Raw genomic sequence first — 16,203 nt, 5'->3', positions numbered from 1 at the left:
TTTGAATTACTTGAGTTTTGAAGGATTGCGGAAAAAGGAATTTGTTTCAAGGTAGTGGAGAGACTTTGCGTGGCTTTCAAAAATAGGTCATTGAAAGTTCACAATGAACATTTTAACAGAGCTTCCAAAAATCACATGACTGTAGTAATTGCTTGTTTCTCTGTAGATGACTGTCAGCGATTTTTTTTTGACTTGGAGAATGTTTTATTTGATTCACTTGGAAGAAAGCCTGCTAAGAGCCAGTTAAATTGGAGGGAAGCCTGCGATGATCAAGTTGCCCAGCTGATCTCACCAAGTTTCAGTTCAGGATGAAACTAATTGTTCTTTTGAAAGAATATCGCAAGATTGTAATCCCTGAGCAGGCTGTGCCCACAAGACTTCAGAGAGTACTCTGCATGATTTGTGACTTAACTAAATGTGCCAGAACTTTTGAGCAACATATTCCAGAACATTCTATGCTTTATGCTTTCACCTATTTGATAAAGTGTATTTCTTTCAAAAAGCTAATCCCTGCAGAGAAACCTAATTTTATTACATCTGTTCCTGAAGAATGTGCCTTTTGGGCTATTTTTAGTGATAAGCAGCTATATTTCTATGTTACTGCCTGTGTTAACCAATTATTACATCTTAATTGAATGTATTTTGTTTTTATAATGAACTCATAATCATGTTTATTAAGAAATCTGGGTTGATTGACTTTTTTTGTTTAAAGTCTGATATAGGTAAAGTATTTAATTGGTTATCTAAAAATGAAATCTCTCAAGTGATGGCAATTTAGATAGAGACAGAACTTCAATTTATAAAGAAAACCTTTGTTTCAACTTAGAAATTGAGTTTAAATGTCTTAAAGTAGGCCAGTACATTTTATTACTTATTTTAATTTCCATATTTAACAGGATGTGGGCATCCTTGATAAGACCAGCATTTGTCACCCATCTTTAATTGCTTGTGAAGTGAGTGACTTGCACGGCCATTTCAGAGGGTTGGTAAAAGTCAACCACGTTGCTGTGGGTCTGGAGTCACGTATAGGCCAGGCCAGGGAAAGAAGACAGATTTTCATCCCTAAAGAACATGAGTGAACTAGATGGATTTTTACGATAATTGATAATAGTTTCACAATCATCTCGACTTCAGATTCTAATTAGTTGAATTGAACTTCCACCAGCCGCTCTAATGGCACTAGAACCTGCGCATGCTATTTAGTTTAGTTGCTGGATAGCTGACCAATTGTGCAGGTTCAGTTCTGGCACTGGCTAAGGACACAATGAAGTCCTTACGGCCTTAATCTTAGGTGTGGTGACCCTCACATCAAATTTACGCTCAAGTCATTTTAAAAAAAAATTCATTCATGGGATGTGGGTGTCACTGGCTGAGCCAACATTTATTACCATCCTGAGTTGCCCTTGACTAAGATTCCTGATGAAGAGCTTTTGCCTGAAACGTCGATTACCCTGCTCCTCGAATGCTGCCTAACCTGCTGTGCTTTTCTAGCACCACACTCTCGAAGTTGAACCATTGCAGTCCACATGCCGCACCGTGCTGACAGCAGTGATGTTCTACAGGGATCAGTGCAGGGACCCCTGCTGTTTGTAACATATATAAATGGTTTGGAGGAGAATTAGGTGATCTGATTAGTAAGCTTGCAGAAGGGACAATGACTGGGGAGCTGCAGATAGTGAAGAGGATTGCCAGAGGATACAGCAGGCTAGATACAGGTTGGAGATTTGGATAGAGACATGACAGATGGAATTTAATCCACTCAGATGTAAAGTGATGCATTTTGGAAGGTCTAATCCAGGAGGGGAATATGCAGAAAATGGCAGACCCTTAGTAGCATTAACATACAGTGAGATCTACAAGTCCACTACAAGTGTACAAGTCCACAGTTCCCTGAAATTGTCAACACAAGTGGATAAGATGGTCAAGATGGCTCATGTCATGCTTCCTTTCATCGGTCACGATATAGAGTATAAAAATTAGCAAGTCATGTTGCAGTTGTATAGAACTTTAGTTAGGCCACATTTGTACAGTTCTGGTCGCCACTCTACCAGAGGATATGGATGCTTCGAAGAGGATACAGAAATGGCTTACCAGGATGTTGCCTGATTTTACAGGGTATTAGCTATGAGGACAGATTGGATAAACTTGATTTGTTTTCACTTGAACCTTGGAGGCTGACGGGGCAACCTGATAGAGGTTTACAAAATTGGGAGGTCTGAATAGAATGGATAGTCAAAGCCTTTTTCCCAGGGTCGAAATGTCAATGCCACAATGGGGAGGGAGGAAGTTCCAGGACTTTGACCTGACAACACTGAAGGGATGGCGATATACATGTACTGTCACACGCTAATGTGTTTGTGGTCACTCCCTGGTACCTCACACTGCGTATGTTCTTTTTTCCCCCTTTGCAGGCTTTCTAAGCACAGGTGACCAAGCTGCCAAAGGCAATTATGGATTGCTGGACCAAATTCAGGCATTAAGGTGGATCAGTGAAAATATAGGAGCTTTTGGAGGAGATTCGATGCGGATTACAGTCTTTGGATCTGGGGCAGGAGCATCCTGTGTCAGTTTACTGACACTCTCCCATTATTCAGAAGGTAAGAACATCAAGGCTAATTGCAACATGTAAGCACACAAACAAAGGGCCTATATCTGCTCTGAAGCCTTATGGTTTAAGAAACAGAAAAAGGCCATTCAACCCCTTGACCTTGCTACGTAAGACCAGAGCTGATCTGATTGTAACCCTCAAATTCACATTCACTTTCATTTTTCACTCTTAACAAGAGTCTATCTACCTTGGACTTCAAAATATTGAAAGCTTCTGCTTCCACTGATATTTCAGGAAGAGTGCTCCAAAGGCTCAATCTTAAATGAGAATACTTTGCCTCATCTCCATTTTAAATCAGTGACTCCTTATTTGTAAGCAGGTTAGTGCTAGTTCTTGATTCTCTCCTAAGAAGAAACATTCTCTCCATATCTGTTCTGTCAAGATGCCTCAGTCTTATATGTTTCAATTAAGTTACCTCTTACTCGAACAAATACAACCAACTTTCCTCGTCAGACAACCCACCCATTCCAGATATTGGTCTTGGGAACTTTATTTGAACTACCTCCCGTACATTACATCCTTCCTTAATTGACAAGAGCATTGATGAGGGCAGGGCAATGGATGTTGCCTACATGGACTTCAGCAAGGCCTTTGACAAGGTCCCTCATGGCAGGCTGATATAAAAGGTGAATCACAGGGGATCCGCGTTGAACTGGTAAAATGGATACAGAACTGGCTCTTTCATAGAAAACAGTGAGTAGCAGTGGGAGGGGATATTTCTGACTTGCGATCTGTGACCAGTGATGTTCCACAGAGATCAGTGCTGGGATTTATATTGTTTGTGATATATAAAAATGATTTGAAGGAGAATCTAGTGGTCTGATTAATAAGCTTATGGAAGTTAGAAAGATTGGGGGAGCTGTGAGTATTGAGAAGAATTACCAGAGGATGTAGCAGGATATGTGTAGTGCTGGATACTTGGCAGAAAAATGGCAGATATAACTTAAAATGGTCAAATGCAAAGTGGTGAGGGAGAGGAGTAAAAGTGAATGACATAACCCTCAAAAGCATTAGCACACAGAAGGATCCAGGCATACAGGTCCACAGTTCCCTGACTGTGGCAACTCAAGTGGATAAGGTAAAAAAGAAAACGTATGGCACGCTTGCCTTCATTGATCAGTGCATAGAGTGTAAAAATTAGCAACTCATGTTGTGGTTATATAGAACTTTAATTAGGCCACATTTGGAATGTTGTTTACAGTTCTGGTCACCACACTACCAGAAGGTTGTGGAGGCTCCGAGAAGGGCACAATAAAAGGTTTAGAGAGATGTTCCTGATTTGGAGGGCATTAGCTATAGAGATTGGACAAACTTAGTTTGTTTGCACTTGAACTTTGAAAGCTGAGGGGTGACTAAACAGAGGTTTACAGAACTATGAGAGGCACGGATAGAATGGATAGTCGGAGTCTTTTTCCCAGAGTGGGAATGTAAGTTACTCGTGGTGTAGATGTAAAGTAAAAGGGAGAAAGTTTAAGAGATATGAGAGGCACGGTTCTTACACAGAGGGTGGTAAGTGCCTGGAATGCACTGCCAGAGGGGTTGATAGAAGCAGTTATAGCAACAATGTTTAAGAGGCATCTTGATGTATACATGAATAGGCAGGGAACAGAGGGATACAAACTGCATGAAGACAAAAAGTTTTTAGTTTAGACACGTGTCATGTGTTGGCGCAGACCTGGTGGGGCAAACAGCCTTTTCCTGTGCTGTGCTGTTCTTTATAATGCTGTAAACTGTACGACAGATGCAGTCTTGCCATTGCACTGTAGAACTGAAGCATAATCTCCTTACTAAATAAATCCTGGAAGAATTGCGGATGCTGGAAATCAAAAAACAAAGTTCTGAGGAAGGGTCACTGGACCTGAAACATTAATTCTGATTTCTCTCCAAATTTGCTGCCAGACTTGCTGAGCTTTTCCAACATTTTCCATTTTGTTGTGTTCATAATCTCTCTACTGTTGTACTCAATTTCCTCACAATAAATGATAACATTCATCAGCTTTATTGATTACTTGTTGTATCTGCATTCTAGCTGTTTTGATCCATGCACTAAGACATCCGGATCCCTCAGAATCTCAGAGATCTGCAATCTCTCATCATTTAAATTATGTGCTTCTTTGGTATTCTTCCTGATAAAATGGACAAATTCACATTTTCTCACATTGTACTGCATTTGCCATGTCTTTTCCCACATACATAACTGGTCTATATTATTTTGTAACCTCCTCATCCCATCTACAAACTTACTTTCGTATCTATTTTTGTGTCCTCAGCATATTTGGCAAAAATTCTGTTCCTTCCTTTAAATAAGTTACAAAAAGGTGATGTCCCAGCACTAGTCCCTGTGGCACACAAATCAGTACAGCTTAACAACCATAAAAAAAAACACATTTAACCTTAATCTCAGCTTTTTATAATGTACTGGTACCCACTTCCTGAACTTTGACTTTCTGCAATAACCTTTGATGTGGTATTTTATAAAAGGCCTTCTGCAAATCTAAGTATAGTGCTTCCACTGATTTCTCTTTATCTGTCACACAAGTTTCTTCCTCAAAGAACTCTGAAAGGTAAGTCAAGCCTGAAGTCCCTTTCACAAAACCCTGTTGACTCTGCCTGCTTACCTTGAACTTTCCATTTACCCTGCCATTGCTTCTTTACTAATATTTTCTAAAATTTTCCTGAAGACAGATGTTAAGCTAAATGTCCCATAGTTTCCTGCTTACTTTCTCCCTCCCATTTAATGATGTGGAGGTGCCAATGTTGAACTGGGGTGGACAAACATAAAAGTCACACGACACCAGGATATAGTCCAGCAGGTTTATTTGACGAAGGAGCAGCACTCTGAAAGCTCGTCCTTGCAAATAAACCTATTGGACTATAACCTAGTGTTGTGTGATTTTTAACCCTCCATTTTAGATAAAGGAGTTACATTTTCAATTTCTACATCTACTAGAATCTCCCCTGAATGTGGACAATTAAACCCAATGCATTTCATTTGCCACTTCTTTTGAGACCTTAGGATGATGTCCTTTAAGCTCTAAGCACTAGACAGTCATAACTCCAATAATTTCCTTAGGACCACCTCTCTGGGGATAGTATTTTTCCTGTGTTCCTCCCTCACTTCTATTTCCTAACTTGTAAGTGCTTCTCGATGTTATTTGTGTCCTCTACATTGAATTATGTTGCAAAATACTCATTCATCTGGCATCTCTTTATTTTCCATTGTTAATGCTCCAGTTTCTGTGGAGCCAACACTCACTTTGTTAACTCTTTCCTTCCTTAAATGTTTATAGAAACTCTAACTAGCTGCTTTTATATTTTTGTTCAGCTTTCTGTAACTCCAGATTTTCCCTCACTATTATTTTTTGTCATTCTTCTCCTTCTTTAAACATTCAATACAATCTTCTGACCTTCCACCTCTCATGGCAATGTTATATTTCTTTAAGCTTGTTACTGTCTTAATCCTTTCTTGTTAACCATGGATGGTGGGTCTGTCCTTCAGAATTTTAACTTGCAGAACCTAATTATACGGTGTATTTTCAAATATCCCTCTAAATATCTGCCCCTGCTTCTCCATTGACGCATCATTTTTAATAAAAATCTGATGAGCCAATTCACTTTAGCCAACTGTACATATACAATTTCCCTTAAAATTTGAAAAATAACATTGACCCCACTCCTCCCTCCTGCTGAACAGACTTGAACTTTAGAAATAGCATAATCTTCTGTCACTTACCAGATACTGACCAAATAATTAGCTTCTTCTCCTCTAAAAGGACAAGAACCAATTACTGGAGGCTGAAACAATGAGAAATAAAAACAAAAATAATGAAGCACCTCTTTCCCTTCCTTTCTTAATCATCCAAATCCCATACTTGTTGCATTACGTTGGCTAGTTTTATATGCATCCAAAACAAAATTACTCTTTCTGACCCAATTGCAGAGGAACTGATTCCAGCTGCTTTTTTAATTGAACTAAGCAAAACTGTTCTTTGAATGATGCCGTTATTAGTTTAGACTATATTCCCAACAGTTTGGAAACAGGCCCTTCGGCCCAAAAGTCCACACTGACCCTCCAAATAGTAACCTACCCAGACCCATTTTCCCTCTGACTAATGCACCTAACACTATGGGCAATTTAGCATGGCCAGTTCACCTGACCTGCACATCTTTGGGCTGTTGGACTGGGGTGTACAGAGTTAAAAATCACACAACACCAGGTTATAGTCCAACAGGTTTATTTGGAAGCACTAGCTTTCAGTGACAACCATCTGATGAAGGAGCTGTGCTCCGAAAGCTAGTGCTTTCAAATAAACCTGTTGGACTATAACCTGGTGTCATGTGATTGTTAACTTTGTTCTTTGAATGGACACCTTGTAAAAAACCTTGCTTAAGGTAAGGAACGTTAGAAATTAACTTGTCAATGTTAATTAAAATGTCAACTGCAGACAAAATTTATACAATGAAATTAGAACCCTTGTACTCATCACTTTCCAGCATTCAGTCCTAGGTCAAACTGATTTGGCCAATTTTATATTCTCCTAACAAAAATACCTCATTTTTGAAGAATTAGTTTCAAATGCTTCTTTAATTAACTCAGACCCACTATTGTTGCAGTGGATATCTTGTTAAATGCTGTTTAAAGCTGTGAACTTTACAGTTTAGACTATAAATTTTCAGTTAGTGTGAAATACATACAAAATTAGATTTACAGAAAAGTATTGAATCTTATCTTAACCACCAACTATCAGCAATATGTTGAAGTAACCGACCTGGCCAGAGTTTTATTAGGATCTATTAAAGGCTGCTAACAGCGAGGATAATTTATTTTTGATGAACGTAAAAGGATATACAGACTTGGATTTTCAGTCTTGAGACTGGTGTGCAGTGTTGAGATATCTCACTACTCGATTAGTCCTCCCCAAGGAAGAGGTGCTCTGAATGTACAGGTATTCATTCCTGGGTTGGGGTAGAGGTGTGGGAATGTGTTTGGGACAAATCAGGACTGTCATGTGTTGAGGTGATTGGTAAAAATATCTGCTTGGCTTACTTGGATGGCAACTCAGTTGTTTGGCTAAATATTAGTCCCTTTAGACTGCACACCTTACTCTCATCAACTCCCACCCACTCCCCATGCCCATTATTACCAGCTCATACCAACCCATGGTGCCTACACAACACTCTTTGTCCTTTTACCCTCCATGACAACTCATCCAGTAAATATATGACAACTTCAGGAGCTGTTGTGAGATAAAATAAAATACATTTCCAAATATCCCTGGCAGGTCTTACTGCAAAATAGCACTGTCATTCATGAAAAGTCATTCAATACATTTAGCTTCCCTTAAATCCTTAAATATTTTGATTTCGTTAAAAGAGACACATCAACAATAGCTGGTTGTTTAATTGATGTTTTCAATCAAACTACGAGCCCTATGGCTCCCCACTGCAATAATGTTAGGTTGTGGAAGTAGTCAAACTGGAATAATGCTATAATACAAGTTTTTTGGGTTATGTCAAAACACACAACTGAAGGCTTGGACGATTAAATGACTTGACAGCTTGGCAATGCCATTGACCTGGTCCATCTTTTATGTGAATTTATGTCTATTCTAAACATTTATGATGCCCACACTTCCCCTCTCCTTGCTCCAGTAAAATTGGGTTCCATTTGAACTGAGTGCAAAGGGCTCTGATAAGTTCAGTTTCACCCAGGTGTGATTGATGTCTTCCCCAATTCCCCTACTGACGAAAATAAGTCCTGACAGAAAGGTGGGGGTAATATTTTGGATTTAGGATTGAATATGCTGCGGAGTGCTCAGAGACTTTGCAAAACTCTTGGTGCCAACGTGTCATAAAAAGTAAAGAAATACTTTGAAATTTACACTGCAAATTATGTGTACAGCTTTGATTAAATTTCAGCCTTGAAATGTTAGCTGGCTGTGTCTCAGTCCATACACCATGTAGCTACTTGAGGTGTAACACTGTTGAGTTGTCTAAGTATAATGAAGGAACTATTAACTAGCAGCTACTTAGTACACGCAGCATCTCCAAGGTAAAATTAACATCTGTTGCAGATGCTGATAGCATATTGTAAGCCTTAATGATTGATAAAATAATTGTACCATGGTACAATCCCTACAGCGCAGAGACAGGCCATTTAGCCCAACAGGTCCACACCAAACCACTGAAGAGTATCCCACCGAGACCTATTCCCTTAACCCACATCACTGAACACTATGGGCAACTTCGTCTCCAAATCTACACACCTTTGGACTGTGGGAGACCCATCCAGACACAGGGAGAATGCGCAAACTCTGCACAGACGGTCGCCTGAGGCTGGAATTGAACCTGGGTCCCTGGCACCTTGAGCAACAGTGTTAACCACTGAGCCACCACGCCACTCCAAGGTTGATAGCACATAGTTCCTCTACCCCATTCCAACCCATTCCAAAATTAGACTTTCAGGTGTTTAGCAAATAGTTTCAAAGGAAAAAATGCAACAATCAAATTCTTCTTTGAATACAGGATAGTTTAGCTACTGGAGAAAAGCAGATGATGTTTATGTTTCATTTCAAACCAAAGTAAGCAGATCTGCATCAATTCACAAATTGAACCTTGCACTTATATAGTGCCTTCAATAGAATAAAAAATCCTAAGGTGCTCTGCATGGGTGTTAGCAAATAGAAATTGATACTAAGTCACCTGAGAAGATTTGAAGCCAGGTGACTGGAGGTTAATGTAAAGGGGTAGGTTTTAAGGTGCATCTTAATGGATTAGAGAGAAATTAATAGGCAGAGGGTTTAGATAAAAGAAAATATACTACAGATACTGGAAATCTGAAACAAACACACAACAGAAACCCACCAGGAAAGGCAGAATCTGTGGCGAAAGAAAGAGAGTTAACATTTCGAGCCCACCGTAACCCTTCTTCAGGACTGAGAGAACTTAGAGTTCGGGTCAGAGCTTCCCAAGCCATTGAGGCTTGAAATTATTTTGACCCCTCTTTGGGGGGGGTGATGGGCAAGTGTGAGGAGGCGGGGGATGGGGGGATGGCAGCTAGGGAAGAGAGGCTAGGACCTGTGGGAGCACAGATGGGAGTTGGTGTGGTGGTGAGGAGAGAGGGGGTCTGGCTGTGTGTTGGTGAGGAGAGAGGGGGTCTTTCTGTGTGGTGCTGAGAGGATGGCGGGGGGTCTGACTGTGTGTTGGTGAGGAGAGGGGGGGGTCTGGCTGTGTGGTGGTGAGGAGAGAAGGTGCCTGACATGTGGTGGTGAGGAGAGAGGGGGTATGACTGTGTGGCGGTGAGGAGAGAGGGGGTCTGACTGTGTGGTGGTGAGGAGAGAGGGGGTCTGGCTGTGTGGTGGTGAGGAGAGGGAGGGTCTGGCTGTGCGGTGGTGAGGAGAGAGGGGTCTGACTGTGTGGTGGCGAGGAGAGTGGGGGTCTGACTGTGTGGTGGTGAGGAAAGAGGGTGTCTGGCTGTGTGGTGGTGAGGAGAGAGGGGGTCTGACTTGTGTGGTGGTGAGGAAAGAAGGGGTCTGGCTGTGTGGTGGTGAGGAGAGAAGGGGTCTGACTGTGTGGTGGTGAGGGGAGAGGGGGTCTGGCTGAGTGGTGGTGAGGGGAGAGGGGGTCTGACTTGTGTGTTGGTGAGGAGAGAGGGTGCCTGACATGTGGTGGTGAGGAGAGAGGGGGTCTGACTGTGTGTTGGTGAGGAGAGAGGGGGTCTGGTTGTGTAGTGGTGAGGAGAGAGGGGGTCTGACTGTGTGGTGGTGAGGAGAGAGGGGGTCTGACATGTGGTGGTGAGGAGAGAGGATGTTTGACTGTGTGTTGGTGAGGAGAGAGGGGTTCTGGCTGTGTGGTGGTGAGGAGAGAGGGGTCTGACTGTGTGTTGGTGAGGAGAGAGGATGCCTGACATGTGGTGGTGAGGAGAGAGAGGGTCCGACTGTATGTTGGTGAGGAGAGAGGGGGTCTGGTGTGTGGCGTTGAGGAGAGAGTGGGTCTGACTGTGTGGCGGTGAGGAGAGAGGGGGTCTGACATGTGGTGAGGAGAGAGGGGGTCTGACTGTGTGTTGGTGAGGAGAGTGGGGGTCTGACTGTGTGGCGATGAGGAGAGAGGGGTCTGACTGTGTGTTGGTGAGGAGAGGGGGGTCTGGCTGTGTGGTGGTGAGGAGAGAGGGGTCTGACTGTGTGTTGGTGAGGAGAGAGGGGGTCTTGCTGTGTGGTGCTGAGAGGATGGCGGGGGGTCTGACTGTGTGTTGGTGTGGAGAGGGGGGTCTGGCCGTGTGGTGGTGAGGAGAGAGGGGTCTGACTGTGTGGTGGTGAGGAGAGAGGGGGTCTGGCTGTGTGGTGGTGAGGAGAGAGAGACCTATGGGAGCTGAGTGCAGCTACCTATCAGAGCAAGAGCAAACGTACTGCAACTGAGTCAGAGCTGTATGACAGTCATTATTAACTCAGAGCTTGTGACCTCAAAAGGAGAGGGGAAAGATTTAGAAGAGACCTAAGGGTCAATCTTTTCACGCAGAGGGTGGTGCGTGGATGGAATGAGCTGCCAGAGGAAGTGATGGAAGCTGGTACAATGACAGCATTTAAAAGGCATCTGGATGGGTATATGTATAGGAAGGGTTTAAAGGAATATGGGCCAAGTGCTGGCAAATGGGACTAGATTAATTTAGGATATCTGGTTGGCGTGGATGAGTTGGTATGAAGCGTCTGTTTCCAAACTGTATATCTCTATGACCCTATGTCAGCTTACTTATGGTTCCTGATCTCACTTTGAGAAAATCTGGCTTAGGTAGGTTAAAAAATAAATTCTTTAAGGGATGTGGCGATGCTGACAAGGCCTGTATTTATTGCCCACCCCTAATTGCCCTTAAATAGCCTCCAAGGCTAGTTCTGAGGGCAGGTAAGAGTCAACCACTTTGCTGTAGGTCTGGAGTCATGTGTAGGACAGAGAGATTTCCATCCCTAAAGGACCCTGGTAAGTCAGATGGAGTTTTACAACCCTCCACTATGGTTTTATGGAATATATGGTCCAAATTCTTGATGAAAATCAATTTAAGTTACAACCACCTGCTAAGTAGCTTGGACCTGAAATACATTAGCAGCTGGGCTATGATGTCACCATCACCCCATTCCTGAAGGGATTGGCAGAGCGGATTAACTTGGAGACACTCACGAGGTCAGAATTGGCAGGGTGCAGAGGTCAAGGGAGCTCAGAGCTTGAGGATACCCAGGAGAGATAGAGAGGGGCAAAGTCATGGGGATATTTGCAAACAGGACAAGAAGTTTCAAATAGATTTGCTGTCTCACTAGTCATTGGACATGGGGGAGTTAGGATAGTGGGACCTGGGTTAGGGTTAGGGTTAGGATTAGGAAAAGTTCTGGCATGGGCAGCAGAATTCTGAATGAGCTCAAGGTTAACTAGGGAAGTGGGGGGGGGAGGGATGGTGGTGCGGGGTGGGTGGGGGCAGATTGGTAGAATGTGAGAGGTCAGCCTGGAGCCTATTAAACTGGCAATTCTGCAGTTAACCTGGAGACAGAATGAAGAAAGAAATCAGTTATCTTTCGAAGTGTTCAGATGCAGGGATTGATTGAAAGGAGGAAGCTGCCAATCCTGGGGACAATAGGAGCAAATATGATCAAAAGTCAATCTCACTGCTTTGCAGGAATTAATCTTCAATTGGCAGCTCCCTTACATATTTATCCAATTTTCCTTTAAAATCATTTCCAAATGCAATCCCACAATGTTTATGACCGTCTCCTGTCAGTCTGATGGATGCTGTTTGCCTTTATTTTAAGAAAATACTTTATTTGCCTCATTTTCACTGTCCTTGAGGGGAGCTCTATTTGGTCAATGTGTTTTGTGTGAGGGACCTGTTATGGATATTAAAATTCACTGAGGGGCTTTGGAAGCCAAGATTTGAGGACTAAAACTGAAACCCCAAACCCCAACACTGGGCATTTTCTAACAGGTTGGCTAGAAATATCCCACACAGTTTGGCTGACATTCCATCACCACCTTCCATCAAAGTCTTGAGCGGTCTTACTGCCCTCCCAGGCTCTGCGATCGATACCAATCAAACAAACCTCTGTGATCTCGGTGTTCCTCCAACTTTGACCTCTCATGCATTCCTGATTTTCCTTCCCCTGCCATGACCTTCAAACTTGTCAAACCTGAGATGGTGGGGGAGTGGAGTTGTGGCAATTTTCCTTTTCCAGCACTCGTTAATCCGTGGTAGGGCATGACTTCAGAGAGGAAGGGAGGAGATCTGTACTCATATGTGTACACCTGACTCTGGCGAACCCAAGAACACAGCCTGTTATCCCAAGGAAGCCACAAGTAACTGATGGCACTCCTGCGATGATGCAGGGGATCGCAGATTTGTCCCTGTGTCCGATCGTAAAGAATTTGAAATTCCCTAAAGAACAGAGTCAGTACAGAGGCTGATGCTCCGGTGCAGTACTGGGAGAGCACTGCATTGTTGGGGGTGCCATATTTCACAGTCACGGTGTTAACCCTATCTGCTGTCCCTTTGCACAATTTGGCAGAACAGCTCAACTAACATTTAAAAGAAAGCAAATTAATTGGTCAGCAAACAAAAACGGAAGGTCAGGCAACATCCGTAGAGAGAAAGCATTGCTGCCCCCTTTCCACTTCATGTCAGCTCTAAGGAAGAGTCACTAAGACCCAAAACGCTAGCTTGCTCTCTCTCCATGGATGCTGCCTGACTCACTGAGAATTCAAGCATTTGTTGTTTTCAGTACAGATTCCAGCATCTGTAGTAACGTGCTCCTACATTAATCAGTCATCTGTCTCAGTAGCATTACTAAGGTATTCCTGTGTGTAATTTGAATGCTGCATTTTCCCTTATCGGGATTACAAGGTTGGCATGTGTTACCTAGCTCTAACCGTTCTTGAACTGAGTTGCCTGTGAGGTTACTTCAGAGGGCAGTTCAGACCGAGTGCTGTGGGAATGGAACTCACGATTAAGACGGTAGGTCAGACTGGGCAAGAATGGACAACAAACAACAATACTTTCATGATCATCAGCGAGCTTTCAATTCCAGATTTCCAATTGTAGTGATTGGAACGAAGGCCAGGTGGATCTCCATGATCTCTGATTGAGGTTGTTAACCTGGGACAATCAGGGAGCCCTGGCTGACAGAAGTCATTGTTACTGTTTTGTAATGATTGAAACTGGGATTTGAGGTTTGTCCTCATTTCCCTGAAAACTAGTTGAACAGTAGGATTTGGGGCATGGCTTTGCCATTCCTCTCCCTTGTATAATTGCTGTTTCTTTGTATACAGCTGTTAATGTTAATTGTTTTCTGAACTGTGTATTGTTTAATAAAATAGCATGGTGGCACAGTGGTTAGCACTGCTGCCTCACAGTGCCAGAGACCCGGGTTCAATTCCTGCCTCAGGCAACTGTCTGTGTGGAGTTTGCACGTTCTCCCCGTGTCTGCGTGGGTTTCCTCCGGGTGCTCCGGTTTCCTCCCACAGTCCTAAAATGTGCAGGTTAGGTGAATTGGCCATGCTAAATTGCCCGTAGTGTTAGGTGAAGGAGTAAGTGTAGGGGAATGGGTCTGGGTGGGTTGCTCTTCGGAGGTTCGGTGTGGACTTGTTGGGCCAAAGGGCCTGTTTCCACACTGTAAGTAATCTAATCTAATCATAAACAGGAGTCTGCTCACTGTAGGGACTGGCTCTAAGCTAGCTGTTCAGAGCCCAGGTACTGTAAGTGTAAATAAAAGGTGACTTGGTGACGGGATACCAGCCTCTGTGGGGTTATTTCACCAATTGTAATTCAAACTGCCATGTTAAAGAGTGAACCTAGACCATTAACTTTGATTTCTGGCTATTAGTACAGTAACATTACCACTTTGCTATTACCTCCTCTGGATTTCCTCTATGACAAAAATAAATATCCTTCAAAGTACTTCCTTTGCTTTGAGGTGCATTGGAATATTATGAATTCACTTTGATTTGACATTTCATCTTGAAGAACTGCACGTCCAACAGCATAACACTCCCTCAGCATTCAGCCTACATACTGTGCTCAAGTTCAAAAGCTAAGACTTGAACCCATGCCCTCTTGGCTCACTGATACATATACTACAGCCTTAGACAGTGCGATAAACTTTGATAAATTGCAGTGTGTGCAGTGTGAGCCATCTCTATGTAAGTGTCTGAATGCTACCTGTGGTGGATGAGATTGCATGCTACTCCCAATTAGGCTGATGGATGTCAATGGTGGATTTTTGATCCCTTTGCCGGTGGAGTCAGCAATTCCAATGAGTGGAGGAGATAAGAGCATTATTCACTGGTGCTGCAGGGGAAAAGTACAGGAGGGAGAGCGTGGTATTAATTGCCCAACTCAGCAAGCTTTGCTCAACATTTGATTGTGAACCTTTTGTGGAATTGAAGCAATAGATGTCAAAAACGAGGCTTGGCAAATTCAACAGTCAGTTTTCCTTTTAATGATTGGTACTTTCTCATGATGTGTGTTTTTGCACTTTTGAGTTGACTGATTTTATTTTTGAGCAAAGTGGTATATCTCACCCTTCCTCTACCCTGTTAGTGACAGTATTGGGGCCAGGGATCTGATCAGTCTCTGTGACAACAACTACAGAACGAAAGCTTGTGACCCCTCTGCAAATTATCCTGCCAACTGTCACACCAACCACTACCTTGTACTCAAAAATAGAGGAGAATGGGGAACCATGGGAGGTAGATACAGTCACAATATAGACTAGCCTTGATCACAATAGAGCAGGCTTACTGGTGTTGCGACATGTGCTAATGTGAACCAGCCACACTGAAAAGATTCACCCAGTGCTGTAACCTGTTAAAATTCAAGAGGCAAATAACTATCCCAGAGGTCACTATTTAAAGTAAAAATTAACTACTTTATTCTTTAAGTCTGACTGAGAATATTAAAACCAACAACTATTTATAATTCCTTTCTCTTAAACCTATCTTTTACCTTCCCCTCTACAATACTAGTCCGATAAAGAATCCCGATTAAGGTTTCCAAAAAAAATTAAACTTTCAAAACCAACCCAGCTGTTGAATCTTCTCTTTGTATCTTCCTCTGCAGGTTTTCCTCTGTCGTCTTTTCGATGTTCTATTGTGCAATCTTCTTACAGACCTTTCAGAGCACTGTTCTGTTGGCAGCTTGGCAGTTCTCCCCCAAACTGTTCAAACAGTCTGGTTTTATACCCCAAAACATAGGATTGTTTCATTGGTTTTAATGTTATCAAAATACTAAATTCAAATTTGATTGGACTTTGGCATCTTGGGGCATAATTTAAACCGATTGACGGAATTTGAATTTGGTTTTTGTATCATGGCAACACATCTGCACTATTGGTTTCATAGTCAAATGTTAAGTTTTAACTTGTTTCAGTACTCTCTGTGCCTGTCTAAGTCCGTGCATCAGATTACAATAGGATCTTGATTAGATGAGCCAATGGGCTGAAGAGTGGCAGTTGGAGTTTAATTTAGATAAATGCGAGGTCCTCCATTTTGCGAAAGCAAATCTTAACAGGACTTATACGCTTAATGGTAAGGCCCTAGGGAGTGTTGCTGAACAAAGAGACCTT

At 42.6% G+C, this 16,203-nt stretch overlaps 1 protein-coding gene across 2 annotated transcripts in view; it reads left to right on the top strand.

The window, feature by feature from the left end:
* LOC122550927 (neuroligin-4, X-linked) overlaps window positions 1–16,203 on the top strand; it is a 308,072-nt gene that overhangs the window by 257,346 nt on the left and 34,523 nt on the right. For both annotated transcript variants that reach the window (XM_043692405.2, XM_043692404.2), the window contains one exon: window positions 2,412–2,597. In XM_043692405.2, the coding sequence (XP_043548340.1) occupies window positions 2,412–2,597 (186 nt within the window). The remainder of the gene's footprint in view (window positions 1–2,411; window positions 2,598–16,203) is intronic.

The sequence above is a fragment of the Chiloscyllium plagiosum genome, unplaced genomic scaffold (genome assembly GCF_037043375.1).
Source record: "Chiloscyllium plagiosum isolate Xiang-an unplaced genomic scaffold, Cpla_swu_hap1 HiC_scaffold_6, whole genome shotgun sequence".
NCBI classification, from domain to species: domain Eukaryota; kingdom Metazoa; phylum Chordata; class Chondrichthyes; order Orectolobiformes; family Hemiscylliidae; genus Chiloscyllium; species Chiloscyllium plagiosum.
Note: the sequence above shows the minus strand (reverse complement) of the source record. Positions and strands in the feature narration are given on the sequence as shown.